The sequence below is a fragment of the Schistocerca americana genome, chromosome 5, assembly GCF_021461395.2.
Source record: "Schistocerca americana isolate TAMUIC-IGC-003095 chromosome 5, iqSchAmer2.1, whole genome shotgun sequence".
Classification (NCBI taxonomy): Eukaryota; Metazoa; Arthropoda; class Insecta; order Orthoptera; family Acrididae; genus Schistocerca; species Schistocerca americana.
In genome coordinates this window covers 312102559-312129752 of record NC_060123.1, presented here as the reverse complement: position 1 = coordinate 312129752, position 27194 = coordinate 312102559, and the positions used below count along the sequence as shown (strand labels likewise).

General features: G+C 43.1%; 1 protein-coding gene across 1 annotated transcript in view; it reads right to left on the bottom strand.

Annotated features, from left to right (window-relative positions):
• Positions 1–27194, bottom strand: part of LOC124615739 (multiple C2 and transmembrane domain-containing protein) — a 1088825-nt gene that overhangs the window by 523617 nt on the left and 538014 nt on the right. Inside the window, exon 6 of the mRNA XM_047143819.1 lies at positions 25659–25770. Within this exon, the coding sequence (XP_046999775.1) occupies positions 25659–25770 (112 nt within the window). The remainder of the gene's footprint in view (positions 1–25658; positions 25771–27194) is intronic.

Genomic DNA, 27194 nt, shown 5'->3' with positions numbered 1-27194 from the left:
ATTGGTTTGTAGCTAATATATCTAGAATAATGTACTTCGATGATGAACTACTGCAACTACATTCCCTTAACATCACTTAAAATCTGTTTCACCAAAACTGAGAAATTATTTTTACATACAATCACCCGAAAGGTCTGCGTGTGAGCCTACGAATGGTGCTTTCAGAACGAAGGCAAAGTCATCAAAATATTTCTCTTGTTTCTCGACTATTAGCCGCGATTGGCTCCTCGAAACCAAAAATGTCTCAGCGGACCAAACAGAAAAGTTTCAGACGTCAATACAGATGGTTTAAACATGGAGAGTATTACACGGGCTGGTGTCTCCGAATCACCCTCAACACATGAGAGATTTCTCGTCTGCAGATCATCCACCACCAACCATTTTTTGCCAATACTACTGCAAGTATTCTTCATCTTCTGTGATATCGTAAATTTTAAGTACCCAGTTTGTGAGCTGATGCAGATCTTAACGCAGGAATTCAGGTTAGACTTCAGGACGTCTTCTAGACAGTTCCTGTTAGAACTTCGTTCAGAACACTCTCTCACGTCGTTTGTAGAATAAGGCCCTGACAGAAAGAGGAATCACCGTGATTATTGATAGTGATGCTCCAGTTCATACGGAATACAATATCGAAGTGCACTTGCCGATATCTAAAGTTACAGATGGGTAGAGAACTGCTGCTCTTGGGTGACTGCGAAACTAAAAGCCAGATTAAGGAATATACGTAAAGTACGAGTGCAGGTTGTGACACATGGACGACCGCATACAGAAGTTTGGGTCTGGCAGCAGCTCGTGCGTGGATAGCAGACGCGATTAAGGCGACCCTCGCATAAAACCGGGAAAACTGGTTTCGAGCCCCAGTGCGAGACAAATTGTCATCGTCGTCGTTCTAATATACACCCGGAGGTGGTTCATATTCGCAATTTCTTGTACATTTATAGTGTTGGTTCTGCTAGGAGACATCAACCTTTGAAGATTGTCGAAGTATCTTGATTTTTATCCATGGTGGAATGTGAGATTGTGGCAGTACGCAGCTTGAAAGCTAAATGTAGGCTGAACCACTGAAACTGAGAACGGACTCATTTTTGCACATTTTGAAGATACATTCCTTTATCATCAGAAATATTTTAACAGAAAATGTACATACTGACAAACATTCATCTGTACGTACACGATGAGACTGCTGTGAGGCTTTTACATGAATGATTGTTTGTCAGTGCTTTCCATGCAACACAGCTTCATGTGTTACGAAGGCATATACTTTCGCAAAATACGTGAGAATTAGTGCGTTTGCACTGTAATAGGCTGAGCCTACGTTTTAGTTTTCAAGGCACCTAAGTAGTTTTCATATACGAGGTGCATTCAAGTTCTAAGGCCTCTGATTTTTTTTCTCCGGACTGGAAAGAGATAGAAACATGCGCATTGTTTTAAAATGAGGCCGTGTTCATTGTCAATACGTCCCAGAGATGGCAGCACCATACGGCGGATGGAATTTTACCGCCAGCGGCGAGAATGAGAACTGTTTTAAATACTTAAAATGGCGAAGTTTTCCTTACTTGAACAGCGTGCAATCATTCGTTTTCTGAATTTGCGTGGTGTGAAACCAATTGAAATTCATCGACAGTTGAAGGAGACATGTGGTGATGGAGTTATGGATGTGTCGAAAGTGCGTTCGTGGGTGCGACAGTTTAATGAAGGCAGGAAATCGTGTGACAACAAACCGAAACAACCTCAGGCTCGCACAAGCCGGTCTGACGACATGATCGAGAAAGTGGAGAGAATTGTTTTGTGGGATCGCCGAATGACTGTTGAACAGATCGCCTCCAGAGTTGGTATTTCTGTGGGTTCTGTGCGCACAATCCTACATGACGACCTGAAAATGCGAAAAGTGTCATCCAGGTGGGTGCCACGAATGCTCATGGACGACCACATGGCTGCCCGTGTGGCATGTTGCCAAGCAATGTTGACGCGCAACGACAGCACGAATGGGACTTTCTTTTCGTCGGTTGTGACAACGGATGAGACGTGGATGCCATTTTTCAATCCAGAAACAAAGCGCCAGTCAGCTCAATGGAAGCACACAGGTTCACCGCCACCAAAAAAATTTCGGGTAACCGCCAGTGCTGAAAAAATGATGGTGTCCATGTTCTGGGACAACGAGGGCGTAATCCTTACCCATTGCGTTCCAAAGGGCACTACGGTAACAGGTGCGTCCTACGAAAATGTTTTGAAGAACAAATTCCTTCCTGCACTGCAAGAAAACCGTCCGGGAAGGGCTGTGCATGTGCTGTTTCACCAAGACAACGCACCCGCACATCGAGCTAACGTTACGCAACAGTTTCTTCGTGATAACAACTTTGAAGTCATTCCTCATGCTCCCTTCTCACCTGACCTGGCTCCTAGTGACTTTTGGCTTTTTCCAACAATGAAAGACACTCTCCGCGGCCGCACATTCACCAGCCGTGCTGCTGTTGCCTCAGCGGTTTTCCAGTGGTCAAAACAGACTCCTAAAGAAGCCTTCGCCTCTGCCATGGAATCATGGCGTCAGCGTTGTTAAAAAATGTGTACGTCTGCAGGGCGATTACGTCGAGAAGTAACGCCAGTTTCATCGATTTCGGGTGAGTAGTTAATTAGAAAAAAAATCGGAGGCCTTAGAACTTGAATGCACCTCGTACAAAGTAGCCCACAGACTTTCGTTTTGGTCTATCGCGATGTGATAAAGGCATTTCCAAGCAGAAATTAGTTCCAGAATATGTCACGAAGTCTCAGCGAATGGCGAAATTGGAGAACAAAAAAAAAAAGAGCAGGAGATTTGGTTGTCCTCTGTATGCAAACGATGCTCCGATTTCAGTGGCATAGGGTCACCACAATAAGGTCGTGAAGCAATAAGAGAAATACCAGCTTACAAAGGACGCCGTATGGGTCGTCAAATAAGGATACTTAATGGATGGAAGAATGTGTATGTGAAATCTGATGGGACTTAACTGCTAAGGTCATCAGTCCCTAAGCTTACACACTATTTAACCTAGATTGTCCTAAGGACAAACACACACCCATGCCCGAAGGAGGACTCGAATCTCCGCCGGGACCAGCCGCACAGTCCATGACTGCAGCGCCTCAGACCGCTCGGTTAATCCCGTGCGGCTGGGAGGAAGACTAGGGTTTAATATCCCGTCGACTAGGAGTTAGTAAAAACGGAGCATAAGCTCTGATAAGATAGAAATTGCGACAGAAATGCACGATTTTCTTTTCCAAGGCATACCATTTATTCATCTATAGTATTGCACAGTTGCACCAGAAATGAGAACCTTCAGAACAACACAGAGATTCTGGCATGCACTTCCAGCTACTGGGATACTGTTATTAAGGAAAAACTTGAGATTAAATTAGCAAGCCACCTTATTTCTGCTCAAACAACATAGGGACAAGGTAATGTTACTCTCTGCTTTCTCACCCGCTGGTAGTTGGTATTCACTATCGATGGCGCTAGTTTTTTACAATGTTTGTGCGTTGCCTTACAGCATGTGACGTATTATGGTTCCTTACCAGCGTAGCCCTACCTCGGAGGGTTAAATTTCCAGCCATAACTCTGTTTCTATGCATCTGTACCTTAAAAATGACGCTGTGTTACCTGTCAGCTGAATCCCCGTTAAGTCGTTTGAATATTCTATACTCCGGGAGAAACACAAGTTTCACAAATCTTCAAGGAGGTCAAACGAGTTACTGTAAACTTAACAAAAGAGAAAAAAACTTTTATAAACGTAACGAGTGCACTTTGTGGACAATAAGCATTCCCTATACTGCTTAATAACTTCATAGAAATAGTTTTAATCGATTTGAGAATGATCTCTTTGGGATGTGAATTCCGTTCATACCGACAGTGAATCATGTGTATGAAAGATTCGTTTCAGTCAATTGAGAAGAAAACTTTCCAGGACTTATTTCGTATTTTTGTTCAAAGCATTGTTTTATGGTGACTTAACTGTGACAAATATTTTCGAAGCGATCATGTATGTCTTTAGTAACACGTGCGTTTATTGTAGACATTTACTAGTTCAACATTATAGTAAATGTAAGTGAGGTTGAACTACATTTTGGCACTAAGTATCAGTTAAGAACATCTTGTTATCACCGAAACTGTTTTAGCGAAATTTTAGTCTTTAGTGTGTAATGCTGGAAATTATTAATGGACTAGGGTAGCAATCAGCCACATTTAAAAAAATACATTCGCATTTTGTCACAGAGATCTTCGAGCTTTTTACTTCATCGTTGGATGTATTTTCTTCTTTTCATTTTCACACATACAAAGGTACGTGTTGCAGGACGTCGCTTTAGACAAATGTTCGTATGAAAGCTGCATTGAGGCATGGAGTTTCATACAGAAAAAAGGGATTATTAATTACGATCGTACTCTGGACGCTATGCACACACAAACTTTGACACGATTTAGGTGCTATCACTTTTAACTCCAAGAAAGTGGCTCGAGTTGGGTGGGGTGGAGCTGTTAATGGGATAACTAATGGCCGCTGTCATCGGCGCAAATGAAATTGTGCGGAAGAGATTAAGCCACAGGATGCCATTGCTTCGCTTTAATAGCTTCTCTCTGCAGAGAACGGCGATTCGGTGCTATACAGCCGCAGCACCATTTAGCACAGCTCTTTTATTGATGACAATTTCTTGCGAGTAATTGGTAATGCAAACAATTGTGGCCTTGCTACTTCGAATACGTCCACAACGAAGAATGTTAAAACATAAACATTCAGGATGACGGACCTGTCAACGAACTGAATTATCTTCTTATGAAAGGAATTTCATATTGAGGCAATAAAGAAGCTCATTGTCATTCAAGCGCTAATTCTTCGTGATCGAACTAACTGTTCCTGCGTTTGGACGACTCGAACGATGTCGATTTGACTTCATGACTCCAATAATAACAACTGCCTACCTTGCCACGCTATCTGTGGAACTAGCATTAAGTAAAGAGGCTTGTATGATAATGAGAACAAGACGACATTTTTCGCTGTACTTGCGGATCAGAATAATGAAGTGAATGATGGTTGAGAACAGTAATTGAACATGAAGCTGTGCCGCGTTGATTCCTAGCCAGCCACAGTGTAGTATGACTGTGGCAGCAATAGCAGTGTGGTCCCATAGTGAATACGTTCAGACGCATCCTGTTAAAGCGTTGGACTGTAACAGCCACATAACCTTTCTGACCACTGTCGCTGCTAGCTACCAGAATTTACTCGCGAAAAATGAGATTGTCTCTGAACTAAATAAAACACAGTTTGGGGATACATCACAACAGTTATAATGCTGTCGGTAATTGCAGTTCGCATCTAACTCTGGTGGCTGGCATCTAAGATAACAGAACGCTACGGTAACCACAACAGCAGGAGCGCCTTAGATCAATATTTGATATCTTCGTATATCCATAATTAAAACGGACGACTTCGGACGTCAGCTGGTATAATATATGTTAAAAAATGACGTAATTCCTCCAGCTGTATTAAGGTGGAACACGCCTATTCACCACTGACTACTAGTGATAGACACATACGGTTAATGTCAACAAATATGGGCCTGAAGATGATGATGTAACAACATCGAAACTAGTTGCCAATAAAATCAACATCTTAATACAGCTGGAGGAATAACGTCATTTTTTAACAATATTTGTTAGGTTGTTGTTATGGTGTGTTCCTCCTCAATAACTGTTTCTCAATCAAATTCTTATTCCGATCTAGGTATTTTAATACAATGTGATATCACCCCAAACTCTCTGCTTCAAGAAGGAAAATGGACACTTGGTACTTAACAACCAAGACAACTGGAGAGCACTTTAAATACGAGAGGCGTTCAACAAGTAATGCAACACATTTTTTTTCAGAACGCGGGCTGGTTTTATTCAGGGTTCCAATATACCATATCACCCATATTATTCCCCTCTCTTTTGGCTATAAAACCCTATTTTTCTATATTATCTCTTCAATGCGGTGGCCTCACGCCAGCCTACTAGGAAGGCCTGTATGCCCACATGGAACCACTGTGTACTAGACGACTTCAGAGTCAACGTCTTGCAGCACCAATAACCTCTCCACCATCGACGTTCTGCTGCCCGTCGAATGAAACCTTCATTAGGCCTAACAGGTGGAAGTCAGGAGTGCAAAACATAGGCTGTAGGGTGGATGAGGAAGAACAGTCCAATGAAGTTTTGTGAGCTCCTCTCGGGTGCACAGATTGTGTGTGGCCTTGTGTTGTCATAGACGAGGAGAAGTTGGTTTGTTTGTTTGTGGCGACGAACAGAAGTTGTTTCTTCAATTTCCTGGTGATAGCACAATACACTTCAGAGTTGATCTTTGCATCATGAGGGTGGACATCAAACAGTCCAACGACTCATCGTGATTTGACGTAATGTTGTTCACTGCCAGGTCTCCGTAAATATTCTGCAAGTGCTTATGAATATATATGATGCTCTGACTTTCCTCCAAAAGAAACTCAATGACAGCTCTGTGACTGGCAAGCACCTCCGTTACATACGGCATTTTGAAGGCCACGAATAGCACCGACAGCTATTGGTACGTCATGAAACTGTAGGTGCTGAAGCGGGAATATTACACGACGTCCCACAACAAATCCCGCGTTTTTTCAATCTAAATTCGCCGAGAAGAAAAAATGTGTGGCATTACTTATCGAACGCCCGTCGTATTTTTAAAAACCTTCTAAATTTCTCTGAGCTTACAGAAATATTTCAGTCAGAAGTTACTCTAAAAGGCTCTCCAGCTTCACACGCACCAAATGTTAAGTAATTTGCTACACAAAATAACGACGCATCTACTGAAGTTGTAACTGCTGCAGAACTCCTGAAATCAGCCGGCCCAAACACCTTGAAAGAAATTACGATGATCATCCAAAACATTTGGAAAACTGAGAAAATTCCAGATGACTGGAAAAATGCAGTGTCAATAATTATAAAAGGAATTCCCATCTTCCTGCCCCAATCCAAATGCTATGTCAATTTCCCCAGGGGCGAGGAAAAGAACTTCGCAGATATTTTAAAAAAGCTTCTAAATTTCCCTGAGTCCACCTATTTATCAGGAATTCCTCCACAAACCAATCCAAATTCACGCGCACCAAATGCATGCAAAATAGGCGAAAATAAAGGAAGTTTCAGACCAAATAGATTCTGCCCAGAACAAAATTTCAGTTCTGAAACTAATTATCAGACATCAAAAAGCTATAATAAAAAAGTGATTTGTACCTTTGTAGATTTTAAATACAGCTTATGAAATAGTGGGCCGCAAGTTTCTATTCCAAAATCTGAAAGAACAAGTCGCAAACTCGAAAGCACTTCAATTATTAGTGAAATACTATATGGTACAAAAAGTAAGGCAAAATTTAGGGAGAAAATTTGGAAAATTTTGAAACTGTAAGAGGAGTAACACATGATGAGGAACTATCTACATTATTTTACAAGTGTTTCTTAGAAAAGTGACCTGAGACTAGCGAAAACTAAACTCGGAGCCTAAAATTGACGATGAATCTAATAAGGAAGAACAAATATTATGATAGACAGATGGCTTGGCAGTTCTATCTCAGAATATTAAAAGTAGGTCTCCAAAAATAATTTGAAAGAAAGAAGTATACGTTTATCAACGACCTAGCACCAAAATTCTAAAACCTAAACAAGAGAAAAATTAGAGATTTTCTCTTAAAATATATTTTGGCGAAATCATTCATGAGACTGCCTTCGAAATAATGGTTACGAAATTCGTTGTTACAAATCATAACTATAACAAAAAAAAAAGATCTCAAAACACACAAAACTGAGACACCTCAAGGCACTTATAAAAGCAGACTGTCTTTACGGTGCTAAAACACTCCTTTTAAATAGAAAGAGAGACAATGAAGAAATCCAAAAAAGAGAAAGAAAAGTAACTAGGAAAATTAAAGGTCCAAATTATACTCATGAAGTCATATATAGAGTAACAACAAACAAAGAAACTGAAAAGTATACCAACATATGTCCTGATATTAAAAAACTTATGCTAAAACTCTATGGACATATTAAAACAATGGAACCAACCAGTTTAACTCGACAGTTTGTGAAATTCTACGAAAATCGCAGTACAGCTGTAACCCAAGAACACCAGAACAAGACGCTCTTATGTGTGCAGAAGAGCCCATTCTGACGGAATGAAAGTAATGTGGGCACAAACAAAACCGAAATTCTGAAAATGTCCCTTGTTGTACATTGCAGTTTTGTGATAACGCCGGTTCTGGCCCATTTTATTAGTTAGATTTGTATAGCACACATTCAGGGGCAAATCATTGCGCTACCATTTCCCTTAACCTATTGTTATGCTAATTGATTTATGATCACTGGTGGTCGATTTATGACCCCCTGGGGTAATCCCTCCTCCTGAGAAACCCCCAGCCCTCCCCGTCCTCCTTCCCTGACCCTATGGACAAGAAACACTTTTTTGTCACCTCTCCCCAGTTCAGAGCCACTTTTCACCCTCCTGAGAAATCACCCAGCCCTCCACTCTCCTATCCTTCTTCCTCCTTCCCCACTAGCACTTCCCCTCCCCTTCCCTCCCCTCCATGAAAAAATTGGTGGAAAAATTTCTCACTCTGTTCAGAGCTGTGGGTGTGGAAGATGCAACCATTATCCTGTCCAGCAACGAAGTACCATAATTGTGTATATATATTGCTGCAGATTGGAGGTTTTGTCTTGTTGGAAAATTTTCGTGTGTGGGCTCACCTTGATGTGCAAGGATCGACTGCACAATGCACAATATCACCACCAGAGGACATCCTACACCCCACTCTTTGTCACCTCCCTCCCCACGCTTCACAGAAGAAATTGATGGGAAAAATCACTCAGTCTGGGTTGAGCTTGTGGACTTGAAGGATCCCATGACAAAAACATTAACTACATTGCAGAGGGCAAAATAATATACTGTTTATTTATAAAATTCAGTTTGCACGACAGTTTGCAGAGGTTGGATCTGTTTATTTTATGGCAAAAAGCTCATCATTCTCAGCTGTTTACTTAATTTTGGATGAGGCATGTCTTGTAAAATACATCAAAGGGAAGTAATTAAACTAATAAATACATCACTTTCTTCTGATCTCACTGGGAATAACATCAGGAAATATATGTCTACATAAAACACTCACCACATGTAATAACACAGTTACAGATCGTGCTAAACACGTTTGGCAGAAAACATCCCTATAGTATATTTGTATGAGGCGCACCATACCACATCCACCTGATCATCGGCAACCCTTTACGTCCCAAGTGCTGGACTGGGAGGTGCCAATTGCCTGCAGAGGAATGCATGGTACTGGATGTTTGCTGCCTTTGAAATTTTGATGTCAGACTCATTTCTTGTTTTGTTCCCAGACACAACTTCCATACCTGGTCAGTGAAAGCAGGTACTCCACGTGCCCACCCTGCTGTGCAGATACTTACTGAGTTAGTTTAGAATACCACCAGCAGAGGACTTTGTGTGAAGCAACCTCCACACCCCTCGACACCCCTCCCCCCTCAAACCCCCTCCGCATCTGCCCCCTTGCCTCTGTTACTTCCTGTCAGACAAATCTCTCTCTCTCTCTCTCTCTCTCTCTTTCTCTCTCTCTCTGAAGTGGTTACTTCCTGACCAGTAAGCATCTGTAGCATGCCACCAGAAACCACACTATCCCCTCCTTTCTCCAGAACAAAGAAGCGGATACCTGGTAAACCCCAGCCATCCCCAAAATGCTGGGCTGTGGATATCTTGAAAATAGTCAATTTGCACTACCCTCTGTGTGGTACAGCTTTTCCTTTTTTCCTATTGATGGGTACTAGTACTGGCACATTTGGTGGGAAATGCTGGGGCTATCTGGTAATCCATAGTGTAACCACCCAGTTTCCTTATGGATTTTCTTTGCCTCCTTGGTGGATACTGACACAGTTAGATCGTTTGGCAGGAAATCCATTATGTTGGAGATAGCTGAAAATGGTAGTGAGAATTTAAAATTTCAGCTCCATTGCACTATGTCCTTAAAAAACGTGGAGGGGACAGGGCAGCGGTTTTCCCGGAGTGTGCTGGCAATACCACCATTGGAAACAATAAATTGATCACCTGGGAATCTGACTTCATGATCAGAAGGGGTGCTGTATAAAATGATACTTGTAATTTTAAATTTCGGCGGGAATTCATTCCGTCGTGGTTGTGTGATTCCTGACCACCTATAGGTCTGCTAAATGTATTTTTTAAGCACTATAGAATTCCCATATTGGTTCTCTCTGCTTCACCAGCAAGAAGAAGGGGGGGGGGGGGGGGGGGAGGAGGGAAAGGTCTACCATGTGATAGGTACAACAAATCCATCTTTATTGAAACAAATACCACTCCACCTTTCCTCTGAAAGACGGAGGGTCGGAAATAGCCAGCAGCATAGAAGGCATGCAAAAAGTACCTTTCTTGGCCGATTAAGAACAGAAGAAGCGTACGGTTTATGCATGATGGAGTTCCAGACAGAAGGAGTTTGAAATGTTTTACATAAATCACTTGTGCTGTCAGTTCTGTAGTATTGTTGAAGTGTTTGGTTTCCATACCAGGAAGGTACTGGAAAGAGAGAAATGATCATAGAACATAAATAGTACTCAGAGCCATTTTTTTTGTTAACACCCCAATGCGGGAAAGATATTTCTAATGCCTGACATACATTAACCCTACAAGTTTTCTATCTTACTCACTATGGTGAGAAATTTAGATGATAAAACTATAACCTTCTACACCAAAGGAAAAAAAATACATACATTGTTTGTGATACTTGCGCTATATAACTTCCCAGAGGTGTGTAGCGCCCACTGTTCACGTCCAGTTACGGTTGGGAAATTGTGCTATACTCGCATCAATCCTATAAAATGATCGTAAGTAACAAGAAAATGAATGAAACAACGGCATCATATGAAGAAATAACAAGTGCATAGCGGTGTTTCACATATGAAATTACACACCATGCGCCACTAATTCTGTGAACGGAACACAATCACTTCCACACATGATGGCAAGTAAATGCATATACAGTGTTTGCAGTACCTGGCAAAACCCAGTCACCGCAGTTGTGAAACCGAAGACCCAATTTATGTCCAAGATGTGGCAGGGGCCTGGAGTACTTCGCATACATCATCATACATTTAGAGGAGGGTGCCAAAGTAGGTTTACCATCGGTTTAGTGGGCATGATTCATCACACATGCGTTGGAAGTCCTCTGAGTGACAGTGGTATGGGGAGTTTTGCTCAATGGTTGAATGTGCGATAAACGACTTGCCACAATGTTTCCCTCTCTGTAGAATAGATCATCAGTCAGTCATTAAATTCTACCACGTTACAGTCCTTCTCAACCAATACTCCATCTGCTTTTTATCATCCTCTAACGCAGATCCATGTCAATTTAGAAAAAAAATGGCTCTGAGCACTATGGGACTTAACTTCTAAGGTCATCAGTCCCCTAGAACTTAGAACTAATTAAACCTAACTAACCTAAGGACATCACACACATCCATGCCCGAGGCAGGATTCGAACCTGCGACCGCAGCGGTCGCGCGGTTCCAGCCTGTAGGGCCGAGAACCGCTCGGCCACCCAGGCCGGCGTCAATTTAGAGACAGATGATTCTCTTTTCCAGAAAAGCATAAAAGACAGCAATCAACTTGCATGTATTCCTATTACCTCAGTAGACATACAGCAGAATATTGATAAAAATCATGCAGCAACTGTTCTGTAAGGTACTTTTTAGCTGACGCAGCATGGCTATGATTGGTAGAGAATACAAGGAAGCACATTGTAAATACTTTTTATTAGAGTTTAAAACACTTAAACAGTCTTCCTCAGGATCAAACACGCGAGCCATTCGGTAGTTATATATTGCAGTCCCCAAGCTGGTAATACAATGCTCTTTAGCTAAGGGGGAAGTAAAGTTTATCGTAGGTACATACTGAAATGAGGATACCAGTCTATATCACTAGCGTTGGTCGGTTGTACAAGTTTGGAATACGTGTTATACTCTTTCCGAAAGCGAATTATCGAAATATATTGATTACGTGGAACTCAGCTCTTTCTGTTACTTCACGAGACGTCGAATGTGGCGTGCATAGTATCATTCTACTTCTTGTCAATTCCAAATTAAATCGGAGACAATGTTTCAGCGAGGGTCGGTTAAAGACAGTGGAAGAGTCACGTGATGCGTAGAGAGAGAAACTATCTAGAGTTTTGCTCAGGATCCTTAACCGATAGGTTCAACGAAGGGGTAGTTCGTTTCAAAACAGAGGAGGGAGTGCTGCTGTGTACATGATTTGTATGTTGGGGTGGTAGTTATCAAAAGTGTTGATGAGACCTTTCAGTATCCGACATTATCTTACGAAAGCGGGAATTCTCTGTGACACCCATCCACATACGGAGAGATGGTCAATCCTAATAAAATCTTACCGACTTTATAAAGTGTTTCGGCTAAGGAACGTAGTTCTTGCGTCTCCTCTCTGTTGTTGTCTGTTATGTACAATACGAAATAGTATTTGTGTCCTGTGACGTAGGTGGTGCAACAGGGTTCATGAAATGTCCAAATGTATATGTCACTCGGAAGGTAATGGAAGAAGTGGTTTAGCAATGATACAGAAATTGAGAACCGCGCTGCAATATCATTGGCTGGGAGCATCACAAGATCGACGCGATGAGACGTTTTGCTGACGTGAGAAGTCGTCGAGAGCAGTGGTTTTGAAATGGAGTAATTGGTAAAATGCGGTAAAATTACGGAAAAACCTAGTAAAATTGCTACACTGATGGAAAATCCGTAAAATTGAGGATAAATACGTCAAAAAATGGCTGTTATAGATCCTCCGACCTAGGCAGTTTGCTCTTCTGTCATCGACAACAGTATCATAGACCTTGTTCGTAGTTTTACTCAGTTGGATGCTACGATATTTGGAGGAGGGAAGCATGCGAATTATAGCTTTCTGTCGGATGTAAAAATGACTTTGTTTTTCCGACATGTAAATAGATGGCGTGAAAGCTGCTGTTCTGTGTTGATATTTATGCGTGTGAAAGCCATTCCGTTCCTGTCTCTGTTGTTGTTGCTCTGAATAACGAAGATGCAGCGAGGGTTTCAAACAGCATGATGCAGACCTGTACTGGACTCCAACATACACACCATCCACTGAACCGTTGATCATTCCAGCGATACAGCAAGGGCATACTGAGGATGGGAATATGCCAATAGCCACTGTCACATCAGTGTATGATGATGCTGCACTCATTGTGAAATATGGAGACCGATACATTTATTTTCGACATCCCAAGAACAGAATACCTACAGTCTTTTCTCGAATCTGATTGGCTGGAAGACGTATATGTTAAATCATTTCGTGGAAGCGGTGAAATCGAGACATCTTGTGGGGATGAGACGTCTTGGGGGCTCAGGTGATGTTTTCGTAGAAGTTATCTGGACCCTTCTAAGTTACTCTTTCTGCATCAAGCATATCAGTTCTTCCTGCGCTGGATTACGTTGTGCAAGAACGTACCTAACATAAATAAAAGACTCGACGGCTTTTTATTTGTAATTAAGCTCTATATTCCTCGACAAAAATGTAGTAATGACGATGTGGTGGGAGGGTTTTGCTACTGGGAAGCTGTGGTAGGCCATGCAAAACGATGCCCACCATGTGTGAGTATGGACGTACTATAATTTTTCGGACGCTATACACGTATAAATAATAATCACGGTACTTATTGGGAAATTATACATTTGGAACGTAACGTTACCGTGAGTAGTGTTCCGACATATCACCAGACGTGTGTGGGAAGCGATCAGACTATTATTCCCATAAAATATTACGTATGTCTAGCCATAATGGAGGGACGGGGAGGTGGCTAGACTTGACGTGGCGAATTGTGAGTTCAACACATTGACGAGTATATCCGGCCCTAAGGGTGATAGATTCATTTCCTTAACACCTGCACAATATACCAAAAGTCAATACGGCTGTATCATCATGGATATGCAGAACGTCTTCTCATCGGTTCCCCTAAGCGGATCTTCGCATATTCTGTGTCGCAAAAACGACTGCGATGTTTATTACATTACACTAACCCATGTCGGAGATTTATTTCCAACACTTTCATCCGCGGGAACGCTGTTGATTTTCACATAGTGCCAGACGCCTGTGCTTTACAACACTTGGCCGCCCGAAGTGGCCGTGCGGTTAAAGGCGCTGCAGTCTGGAACCGCAAGACCGCTACGGTCGCAGGTTCGAATCCTGCCTCGGGCATGGATGTTTGTGATGTCCTTAGGTTAGTTAGGTTTAACTAGTTCTAAGTTCTAGAGGACTAATGACCTCAGCAGTTGAGTCCCATAGTGCTCAGAGCCATTTTTTTTTACAACACTTGTTCGATAGAGTCTCGGCAGGATGAGCCCCTTCCGGAAGGACTGATTGAAAGTACCTGAAGTTTGTTCTCGAATCCAATTGGCTATAAGATATGAAAGTATTAAATAATTTCCTAGAACTGAGGAGAATCGAGACACCTAGCCGGTATAAGCGTGCACGTACCACAACTCTTTTGGGCGCTATACGTATGTAAACGATAACTGCACTGCTCGTCTGAAATGTGTATGTGTATGTGTTAGAGTGTAAAGTACTGTTGTCAGTGTTCCTACATCTGGAAAGAAAATGATGTGGGTGGGACTATACCTGGTCATAAGGCCAGGTATAGATTTGACGTGGAAAATTTCGATTTCAAAGCATCGATAGCCTTAAGGGATATGAAAGATTTTTCATGGAAAATTATGTACAATCATCAGGAGGATACAGATTTATGTCGGAAATTGATATTTTCAGATCCACAGTGGTCATAAGGGGGTATTACCGATACTCCGCTCATTGTTTAATGTCACCAGAGAGTGGTGTAATCGTAATATTTAATTGTAATTACACTCATAAATACGTGGAAGATTTTCTAGGGCGACTCCCCTTCATGTCTGAACGCGTAGGGGACGTGACCAGGGCCAGAAGGAATGGACATTTCTTGCTTAAGGTGCGGGCCGCCACTGAGCCTCCTGAACTGATCGTTGTCGCCCTCTGTGCAAGTGAACAGCGAACTAATGCTCATTTTGTGTTGGGCAGCTTTCACGATCACTTGTGCTGTCAGTATTCTCCGATTTTTATGAGTGTTTGCACTGGATGGATAGTTACACCCCTCCTCCTCCAACCCCCCCCCCCCCCCTCGCCATGTAAACTGACCGGTTGACGGCTGGGCAGTCACGGCAACAGTCTCTCTGATCTCTGAGCGACCAACACCGCCGGAAGATGGGCACGAAGTTGACGGCGTGGCCAAACGTGCAGCAAAGGCACACGGGACTTACGGAAGTTTCCCCGGTCTCCGTCATCTAACCGAATGGATTGTGGTTTAAGAGTATGTTTTCAAAAAGTGGGCTGTCCATGTGGTAACGACTGTGGTGTATGGCGTTGAGTGCTTCTCAATACATCCCAGTGGGCTCTGTCTTGCAGTGGGATGGTGGACTGGTATTTGTTTAAATAAAGATGGATTTGTTGTTACTATTCTATCACACAGAAGACCTTTTCCGGGGTGTGGCAGAGAGAACCAACATGGGAACTCTATAGTGCTTTAAAAAATACACTTAGCAAACCTGTATATGGCCAGGAATTACACACCCCGACGGCATATATTCCTATTGAAATTTTAAATTACAACTATCATTTTATATAGCACCTCTTCCGATTATGATGTCAAATTACTCATTAATGTATTTATGGTTTCCGATAGTGGTAGAGCGAGCACGGTCTAGTGAAATCCCTGTCCTTTTTCCCGCAAGTTTTTTAAGGACATAGCGCAATCTACCTGAAAGCTGAAATTCTCACAAGCATTTTCAGCTATCTCCAACATAATGGGTTTCCCGCCAAACGACCTAACTATACCAGCATCCAATAATAGCAGGCAAGGAAAATCTAGAAGGGGGAAGAGCACTGTTTGGAAACTGAGTGATTACGATCTCGAATACCGGATAGCCCCAGGATTTCCCACCAAATGTGCCAGTCCTTGTGTCCTCCAATAGGAAGCAAGAAAAAACTGCTCCACATAGAGGGTATTGATTTAATTAATTACTCAATCAGTCTGATTGAGTGGGGGTAGAGTAAATGGACATCAACAAACCAGCGTTTTGGGGAGGGCTGAGATTTACCAGGTATCCTCTACTTTGTTCGGGACTAAGAGGGTTTAGTGCTGTTTCTCATTTGCCGCCACCTGATGCTTTGTCTGACCGAAATAATTGGGGTGGGGGCTGAAGGGGAGGAGGGGATTGGAGGGGGAGGGGGAAGGGTGGGGAGGTTGAGGTTGCTTCTCCCAGAATGCTTTGCTGGTGGTATTGTGGACTAACTCAGTCAGTATTTGCAGAGAAGGGCGAGCAGATGGAGCAGATGCTTCCACTGACGTGGTCAGGAACGTGTGTTCGGGAACAAAACGAGAAGTGAGTCTCGTATCAAATTCAAAGGAAGCCAACATCCGATATCAATCATCCCTCTGCAGTCGACTGGAGCGTCCCAGTCCACCGTTCAGGACTCAAAAGGGTTGCTGGTTGTTTGGCGCGCATGTTGTGTGGTGTGGTGCGCGCGAATACGCGACCAGGAGGTTTTTTCCCAGACACGTTTAGCGTGATCTGCAACAGTGTAGTTACCTGTGGTGAGTTTTTTATATTGACATCGGTTTTATGATGGTATTCCTTGTACGATCAGAAAAAGCACTCTATTTATATATTTAATTACTTCTTTTCAATGTAGTTTACAAGACATGCATCTTTCAAAATCAAATAAACAACATAGAATGATGACCTTTTCCTGTCACATGACGAGATCCAAATCCTGCAAAGTGGTACGATAATTGAATTTTATAAATAAACAATATATTATTATATGCTCGGCAATGTAGTAGAATTTCTTGTTGTGGGATCCTTCCAGTCCACCAGCTCAGCACAGACTGAATGATTTTTTCCCATCAGTTTTTTTCTGTTAAGGGGCGAGGGTTTGTGGGTTAGGACGTCCTCTGGTGGTGGTTTGTGTAATAGCTCAGTCGATCTCTGTGTGTGAAGGTGTGCATACATGCGAAAATTTTCCAACAAGACAATACCTCCAATCTGCAGCTGTGTAATTACATGATTAGGACATGTAGTTGTTGGACAGGTTAATACTTGCACCTTCCAACGGCTCCGCACAGACTGAGCGATTCTCCGACCAGTTTTTTTCTGGAAGGGGAAGGGAGGGGAAATGCGGGTGGGTAGTGGGTAGTGGGATAGGGTTGAGTAAGGCTGGGGAATTTGCAGGGATGGAGAAATCTGGCTGTGAACTGAACTGAGGAGGGGTGACAAAAAAAAGTGTTTTTTCTAGAGGGGTGGGGGATGGAGAGGGGCAAGGAGAGGGGTGGGGATTTCTCAGAAAGGGGAATTATGGTCAAGAGGTCATAAATCTGCCCTTGAGGAATCGTAAATCAGTTAGTGTAACAATAAGTCAAGGGGAGGGGGAGGGTGGTAATTTGCCCTGAAAGTATGCTTGCAATTGAACGTATGCAACCTATAAAAGGGTGCCAGAACCAGCTTTATCCCAACAGTCATTGCGTGGTCACTTAGGACCCAAACGTGACACAACAAAATCTTAAATCGTAAAAAAGCGTAAAACAATGTGACTAACAAAATTTCAAGTAGGTCAATTACATGTTCTTAGCTAAACTTAAAGATGTACTCTGATAAAGTCAATAAGTACGAAGTTTTCCAAGTCAGTATTAAATAGATTTAACACTGGAATACTCAACTTGAAGAATGTTGTAGGTCTTATAATTATTAGTGCATGGCAAAGTATTTTTAGGTTTTAATATGTAACGTCCGCAAAACACAAACTATTTTTCTTTCTTTTGGTGAGCGTGACGTGTTTCGACGCCAACGTTCCTCTCCCAGTTGGTATCTATATACTTTTGAAAGTGTACGGTTTAGTGTTATTTGGTTTCACTTCTAAATTAGTACATATGTGTCTTAATTTAGTAAGTAATACCTCTAGTAGATTATACAGTGACTTCTTTAATATTTTTGTCGTCACAGAATTCTTCGTTGGCATGCTGTATGTGTTTCCTTTTTTTTCTTTCTATTTTTATAAACATCTTTGTTACATGAGTATAGCTGAAATACATTAATGTAATAGTCAGTAATTCTACATTCAGGATGAGTGGGGTCACTGTGGTAAGTAAGTAATGACTTCATTGCTGATATGACGCCTTTCGGAATTGATCCATCGTCAGATATCCAGGAGCGGTTGCTGTACAAGACATAGCGTTTCCAGTTGTATGTAAAATAAACATTCACAGACTACTCACGTAAGACTGTAAAACGTGACATACTCTTTACTTTTACAGTCTGCGAATGAATGCCATCCCATAAGCAAGGAATGTAAATGAAACGTGTAAAGAAATACAATGACATACCTCGAATATGACAGAAAGGTGCTGAGATACAAATGAGTAGCTAAAAGGAATGAAACTAGTTTTTGTTTAGCAGAAGTCGGAGCTATAAAAATAACTTATATGTCGTTAGACGAGTTGATTCCATACCTTGTACTGTTTCATCCTGTTTCGTTGTAGATAAAACTGTCACTACATTGACATTACAGGTAATGGATATAAATAACTGTCAAATTTTCAATAAATTCAAGTTCTGCCTAGTAACACTGTACAGCTAATAATGATACTGAAAAATTGTAAAAATAGGCATGTGTTTTGTGAAAAAGTGTTAATTAAGAATGGCTGTCATCATACTTTATATGCGCATGCTCGTTCTTCACGTCGATAACTTGAAAAAGCAGGTACTCTCTTTCTAGAACAGTCAGGTCGAACATTCAACTATTGGAAGTCTAAGAACTTTATCCAACGAATATATATCTGTCAATAATTTAACACGTTGCTCCTGTGCATTTCATTCAAATCCTCCGAAGCCAATTTACAACTGATAAAGTATCTCCAACTCAGCGAAATATTGTAACGTTGTTTAATAACACTTGTGCTGATGCATAATTTAAGACGTCATAACCTCAAAGGAAAACGAAAATAGTACTTTCATTTTTTCTCTAATTTCTTGTTCAATTCTAAGAAATAGTTATAGCACTGAATTTGTTTAGTGGAGAAAGAGTACTAAGAAGCCAGAAACAGTGTACTCTAATAAGGAAAACAACTATGTCTTTGTGTTTGTCATTAAAAATTTGTCATTATTTTATAAATACTGTGTAAGCATTATATTAGTGTAAAACACGTTACCACTGTCTTTAATGAGTTTATATACATAGGGTGGATTTTCGATTTGTGCAGAAAATCAAACGGCGTATAAATGCAGGTGAGAGGAATCGAAAAGTTACGTATCATCTCCCACAGAAACAAGTATTTTTGGAGCTATCCCTGCTTTTCTGCAGCTCACTAAATGACAAGAGGAAAGAACGCTGAAAAATGGTTCAAATGGCTCTGAGCACTATGGGACTCAACTGCTGAGGTCATTAGTCCCCTAGAACTTAGAACTAGTTAAACCTAACTAACCTAAGGACAGCACAAACATCCATGCCCGAGGCAGGATTCGAACCTGCGACCGTAGCGTTCTTGCGGTTCCAGACTGCAGCGCCTTTAACCGCACGGCCACTTCGGCCGGCAAGAACGCTGAAGACTACAAAAGTAATTCATACGTGAAATAACAGCAGTATAACGCTTAATGGAGCTGATTCGCCTAAACGAAAAACGTTGGTCACAAAATCTAGGCTAGGTGCACACGAGCGACTTATTATCGTGTGTCGCAGCGTCAATCCCTGGCACGTTGTACTTGTGAAACAGTGGAGCCAGCCACACTACGGTGGGGAAGCTGCGAACTCGTGGCGACGGAATCGTTCTTGCCAACTACTGCTGTTTTGCAGCGATCACGCCGACCGCCGAGAAGCAGCAGTTGTTGGAGTGTTGGGGAGTGCTCATTTGTAATGTAATAGCTGCCGGCAACCTGTCATGGATACAGCCGGTTTGGATGTGAAACTATTTATACAAAAGGTCAAGAAACTGCCTGTAATACGAGATACAGCCCGCAAGGAATACCATGGTAATATTAGGAAGCGAGTCGTATGTGTGAAAAATTTAATACGAGTTTTGCTGCGAGATCAGGGAAATGATACCGTCAAGTACCATTATTAAACAAATTTTGTATACATGTGTCCGCGTTCTTATTCGAATGCGGCTATTCAAAACTTCAAGTAGCCCTATCATGCAAATGATGCTGCCTATCGAGAGCTCATCCATCTACACGTACAAATCTTTAGTCAATAATAAAAGTTTTAAACATATTTTACTATTTCAGCTGAGTCAGTACAATCACTGCTGTATTGTACAGCATCCACATCGACTGCTTTCTTTGGCCCTTTCTTTGGCCTATCACATCAGTCCCAAAATTTTCGAGACTGGATTAATCAAAAAACAGAGCAAAATTAAGATTGTTGTTTGAATGCTTTAGCCGTTCAAGACAGTCTTCCTCCACCCGAGTACAACGCACAGAACGTTCATACAACCCACCTCGCATGTCACATTGGCTTGAATGTCAGTTTGTCGTCAAAATGTTGATCCTCCATGTGAATTTCTGCACATTGTCTTTTTGTGGTAGATTCTTATTGATAACACAAATTCCAGTCATTTGTGACGAGTTTTCCAGAAAACAATTGTCCTCATTTTTCAGAGTCGAGGGAGGCGTCCACATGTCGTTATTCTTGTTCGGGAGCCAAGGTGTGCAGAACAAAGTTTGCAGACAGTCTTCTCTTCTTCAGTAAATTCTTGAGAAAGTCTTGAACGCTTGGTTTATTAGACATGTTGTGGTTTGTGACATAACAACACTGACAACGTCAAATGCACACCTGTTGTTTATGGTCGTTAGTTCAAGCTGCCACCGTAATTACTGCGCTGGTGTCGCTTATACGCCAGGAATAAAATCAATCTCGAAATTTTTTTGACCGATGGTTCACGCCCATAATGATTACCTTGCTGTCTACTACTTCTGCGTGATTATTGCTGTGATGTCGCCGCGTGCGTACTGAAACGGTTTCTGATACTACGAATTCGCTGCAAATCGCACTGTTGTTACTCGCTCAGGTGCGTGTAGCCTTAGTAGCGAACTAAAGTAAAGTAGGTTCTAGCTTTGGAAATATCATACTTCGTCTGGTCTTGGCCACTACATCAACATGACGAATGTGATCGAGCGAATGCGGCATCCTTTTTTTTTTGTAAATATACACTGTGTATTGTCAGCACGAAACACGAAGTGCTCCACGCATCTGGTTGTTTCAACCACAGGCGTTGTCTGAAGGCCAGTCGCATGAAAAAATAGGTTAATTATTCATTAAAACGTCGGCGATACATATAAATTGTTTTTATTTTCCGGATAGTTATGTCCACATGCGCTCAAAATTAATCCTGTGTATCATGTGAGGAATGTCTCAGCCGGAATAAGCTCCTCAAGCAACAGACCTTCGAAGTATCGATGTAATTTCGGACCTGACGTCACAGAAGAATAACTGACCTCTACTGCGAGGCGACTTCAAGAAGTAAGTTACACGTTATCATCGTAGGCCAAATAACTTTTATTGAATGCTGCACTACATTTCAAAGTGACACACATACGTGACACTATTTTTCAACATAGTCGCCAAGTTTCTGTAAACAGCTGTTGGAGCGTTCTACTAATCGTTAAATGCCTCGACGATAGAATCCGCTCCTTGGTCACGGAGCGATTCGAGAACCACTGTGTGACCGTCCCCATCGTTGGAAGTCTCTGTCCCCTCAGGTATTCTTCCTCGATTCCCTGGGCATTTTCGTCTCTGGTCGATGGACTTCCTTCCAGATCAGCATCACCCAAGTCCGTGCAGCCTTAGTCAAACTGCTGGCCCCATTTCACTATGGCTGAACGCTACATATACCGTAAGCGTTTAACGGCGAATCTGTGTGCAATTTAGACATTTTGCCCCAAGAATCGTGATGTCACACATACTTCACTTTTGGAGTACGTCTACAGTAACCGCACCATTCCACTCCTACACTGTGATGCCCCTGTTATCCGCACCACAGCAGAACTGCGTCTACAGGAAACCCGGAACATGTACTCTTTTCTGACAATACGTCACTCTCGTTGCGCAATGGTCTTAAAGTGGAACGTCGTATGTTACTTCCAGAGTGGCTGCAAAATACAGGGTAACAATTATTGAACTACAGATATCAAAAAAAGTCTTGCATCACCTCGGTTCCGAGAGTTCCGGTACCTGTACAGAAAATTGGGATACAGATCAACATAAACATCATTTCCGCCCTTTTTTTCCTCATGGAAACCACACATTGCATGTTGTACCACCATACAGCGAGACCTTCAGAGGTGGAGGTCCAGATTGCTGTACACACAGGTACCTCTAATTCCAGAAGCAAGTCCTCTTGCTTTGATGCATGCCTGTTCACCGAGGCACTGGTGGTCCAGATTGTCCCACTCCTCAACGGCGTCTCGGCGTAGATCCCTCAGAGCGATTCACGACGTCCATAAACAGCCTTTTCAATCTATCCCAGACATGTTCAATAGGGTTCATGTCTGGAGACCATGCTGGCCACTCTACTCGAGCGATGTCGTTATCCTGAAGGAAGTCATTCACAAGATGTGCACGATGGGGGAGCGAACTGTCGTCCATGAAGACGAATGCGTCACAAATATACTGCCGATATGGTTGCACGATAGGTCGGAGGATGGCATTCACGATCGTACAGCCGTTACGGTGTCTTCCATGATCACCAGCGGCGCACGTCGGCCCCACATGATGCAACCCCAAAACAGCAGTGAGCATCCACCTTGCTCCACTCGCTGGACAGTGTGTCTAAGGCGTTCAGCCTGACCGGGTTGCCTCCAGACGCGTCTCCGACGATTGTATGGTTGAAGGCGGATGCGACGCTCATCAGTGAAGAGAACGTGATGCCATTCCTGAGCGGCCTGTTGTTGGGCCCATCTGTACCGCGCTGCATGGTGTCGTAGTAGCAACGATGGACCTCGCCATGGATGTCGGGAGTGAAGTAGCGGATCATGCAGCCTATTGCGCACAGTTTGAGTCGCAAAACAACGTCCTGTGGCTGCACGAAAAACATTATTGAACATGGTGGCGTTGCTGTCAGGGCTCCTTCAAGCCATAAACCGTAGGTAGCGGTCATCCACTGAAGTAGCAGCCCTTGGGGGGCCTGAGTGAGGCGTAGATCTCTCTGTGTCTCCTCCATGTCCGAACAACACCGCTTTGGTTCACTCCGAGATGACGGGACATTTCCCTTGTTGAGAGCGCTTCCTGGCACAAAGTAACAATGCGGACGCAATCGAACCGCGATATTGACTCTCTAGGCATGGTTGAACTACAGACAACACGAGCCGTGTTCCTCCTTCCTGGCGGAATGTCTGGAACTGATCGGCTTCGGACCCCCTCCGTCTAATAGGCACTTCTCATGCATGGTTGTTTATTGTTTACATCTTTGGCGGGTTTCGTGACATCTCTGAACAGTCAAAGGGATTGTGTTGTGATACAATATCAACAGTCAATGACTATATTCATGATGGGAACTGGAGTGATGCAATACTTTTTCTGATGTGAGTATATGGAAAAACGAAATTAGTTACAAACTACGGCTTGCACATACTTTATTCAACATGTAAACGTCACTACAGATATTCGGATTTAGGTTATGACATGTTCGATATGCCTGCCATCATTGGCGATGATGTGGCGCAGATGAATAGCGAAACTCAGCATGACCTGCTGAAGTGCCGGACCATCGATGCTGTCGGTAATCTACTGAATGGCTTTTTCCAGCTCAGCAATGGGTTTGGGGTTTCTGTTGTACATGTTATCTTTAAGACTGCCCTGCAAAAAGGAGTCGCATGTGTTCAGATCCGCAGAATATGGCGGCCAATCGAGGCCCATGCCAGTGGTCTCTGGCTACCCCAAAGCCAGAATGCGGTTCCCAAAGTGCTCTTTCAGAAAATCAAACGCTTACTGCTTCTATGAGGTCGAGCTGCGTCTTGCATGAACCACAGCTCGTCGAAAGCAGGGTAAGTTTGGATAATGCGGATGAAATTGTCTTCCAAAACCTTCATATACCGTTCGGTAGTCACCGTGCCATTAAGGAATATCTCTTATTCCGTGGCTGAACATTGCATACCACACATTCGCCCGTTGTGGCTGAAGAGACTTCTCGATCGCGAAATGCGGATTCTCAGTCCCCGAAATGCGCCAATTTTGCTTACTGGCGAACCCATCCAAATGAAAGTGGGCTTCGTCGCTGAACCAAACCATGCATCGCGTACTAATTCTCATCATGCCCCTTGGCCACCAGTGCAGTTTGAACGTCTTAACGCAAACCGTTCAGAAGTCATGACGATGTTATTTCATATAATTCAATAATTGTCACCCTGTACGTGTTAGAAAGTATTTTTCTACTGTGGTTTAACTGTACGCCGTAAATGGTTCTACTAGTGATATTATTGTACTGTTGCTCAGAAAATTCTATAGCTAACTGACTGATGTCTCAATTCACATTTCAGAATGGAAGCACTAACGTTGTGACAGCGGTACTGTGAATCCACACGATGAAGCTGCTGCTACCGTTCATAACAAAAGGTCACTGTTTGGTGTGCAATCAGTGTACGATGAAGTATTGGACCCATTTTTTATTGAGGAACCTGTCACGGGAAACAAAACGGACAAGTCCGGGAACATGCCGACCGCAAGACGCGGCCTAATGCTCAGAAACTGCTGGTTCACGTAGGATGGAGCACATCAAAACCGTATTGCTCAGGTCTTCCACTTCCTTCAGGAATCATTAAGACGCCGGATCGTCGCCCTGGACACCTTAGCATACACTGGACTGGGTGTGGAGTGGCGCTCTTATAACCACGATCTCAACCCGTGTGATTATTTGTTATTTGGTTATCTGAAGGACATTGTCTTCAAAGATGTTCCTCCAACACTCTAGGATATTTCTACTGCGATTGCCAGAGAGATTGGCGCAGCCAAAAATGATCTTCACAAAGTCATCACGGAATTCAAAGGCTCTACACTCTCATTGCTGCAGAAGGATCCCACTTTGAAGAGCTTCTGCATTAAGTTTGAGCTTGTCTATAGTAACATAAATATGATAAGAAGACTATATCAGCTCATATTACGTCTTAGAAGACAAAACTATCTATCATCTATTTTTCGACACCCTGTACCTTCTGAAGTCAGTACATAGCCTACAGGTAGGTGAAGGTACCACCAATAGTATGTTCTGCGCAGGAGGTAGCTACTGAAATCCAGCACCCTAATTAGCAGATGTCCCACTTGAAAGATTACCAACAGAAACATTCCTAGACAAACTCCCAAATGAATCTGCTGGATAATGGTTTGAGTGTTAGTTATGGTTCTGATGCATTTCAGCGGCGGAGCTGCACTGAGGGATTTAGCGCGGCTTCCATGTTTCCATGCGTTTCTCGTACTAAGAGCTCAGGCAGCCATGGCAGTGGCGGCGGCGGCGGTGGCGGGTCTACGCACCTGCTCCTTGTCCTCCTGGGAGCGCGGCCACAGCGTCGCCGTGAGCTGCAGCTCGCCCAGGTACTCCGTCGTCTTGGCCGGGTCACGCAGCGGCAGCGTTATCTCGGTCGCCCTGTGAATAGAGGCGGACACTCACGAAAACAGCACTCGTGCCGACATCGCGCGAAAGCGAGTCTCTTACCCACAGGCACACCCACAGAATCCTCTCATCTTCCTCTCCCTCCTCCCATCCGCCCCCCCCCCACCCTCTCTCTCTCTCTCTCTCTCTCTTTCTCTCTCTCTCTCTCTCTCGCTCCCAAACAGTCTGCATCTACATCTACAACCATACTCCGCAAGCCACCTGATGGTGTGTGGCGGAGGGTACCTTGAGTACCTCTATCAGTTCTCCCTTCTATTCCAGTCTCGCACTGTTCGTGGAAAGAAGGATTGTCGGTATGCCTCTGTGTGGGCTCTAATCTCTCTGATTTTATCCTCATGGTCTCTTCGCGAGATATACGTAGGAGGGAGCAATATACTGCTGGGATCCTCGGTGAAGGTATGGTCTCGAAACTTCAACAAAAGCCCGTACCGAGCTACTGAGCGTCTCTCCTGCAGAGTCTTCCACTGGAGTTTAACTGTCATCTCCGTAACACTTTCGCGGTTAATAAATGCTCCTGTAACGAAGCGCGCTGCTCTCCGTTGGGTTGGGTTGGGTTTGGGGTTGTTTGGGGAAGGAGACCAGATAGCGAGGTCATCGGTCTCATCGGATTAGGGAAGGAAGTCGACCGTGCCCTTTCAGAGGAACCATCCCGGCATTTGCCTGGAGTGATTTAGGGAAATCACGGAAAACCTAAATCAGGATGGCCGGACGCGGGATTGAACCGTCGTCCTCCCGAATGCGAGTCAAGTGTCTAACTACTGCACCACCTCGCTCGGTGACCTCTCCGTTGGACCTTCTCTATCTCTTCTATCAACCCTATCTGGTACGGATCCCACACTGCTGAGCAGTATTCAAGCAGTGGGCGAACAAGCGTACTGTAACCTACTTCCTTTGTTTTCGGAGTGCATTTCCTTAGGATTCTTCCGATGAATCTCAGTCTGGCATCTGCTTTATCGACGATCAGCTTTATATGATCATTCTATTTTAAATCACTCCTAATGCGTACTCCCAGATAATTTATGGAATTAACTGCTTCCAGTTGCTGACCTGCTATATTGTAGCTAAGTGATAAGGGATCTTTCGTTCTATGTATTCGCAGCACATTACACTTATCTACATTGAGATTAAATTGCCATTCCCTCCACCATGCGTCAATTCGCCGCAGATCCTCCTCCATTTCAGTACAATTTTCCATTGTTACAACCTCTCGATACACTACAGCATCATCTGGAAAAAGCCTCAGTGAACTTCCGATATCATCGACAAGTTCATTTATGTATATTGTGAATCTACAGCATCATCTGGAAAAAGCCTCAGTGAACTTCCGATATCATCGACAAGTTCATTTATGTATATTGTGAATAGTAACGGTTCTACGACACTCCCCTACGGCACAC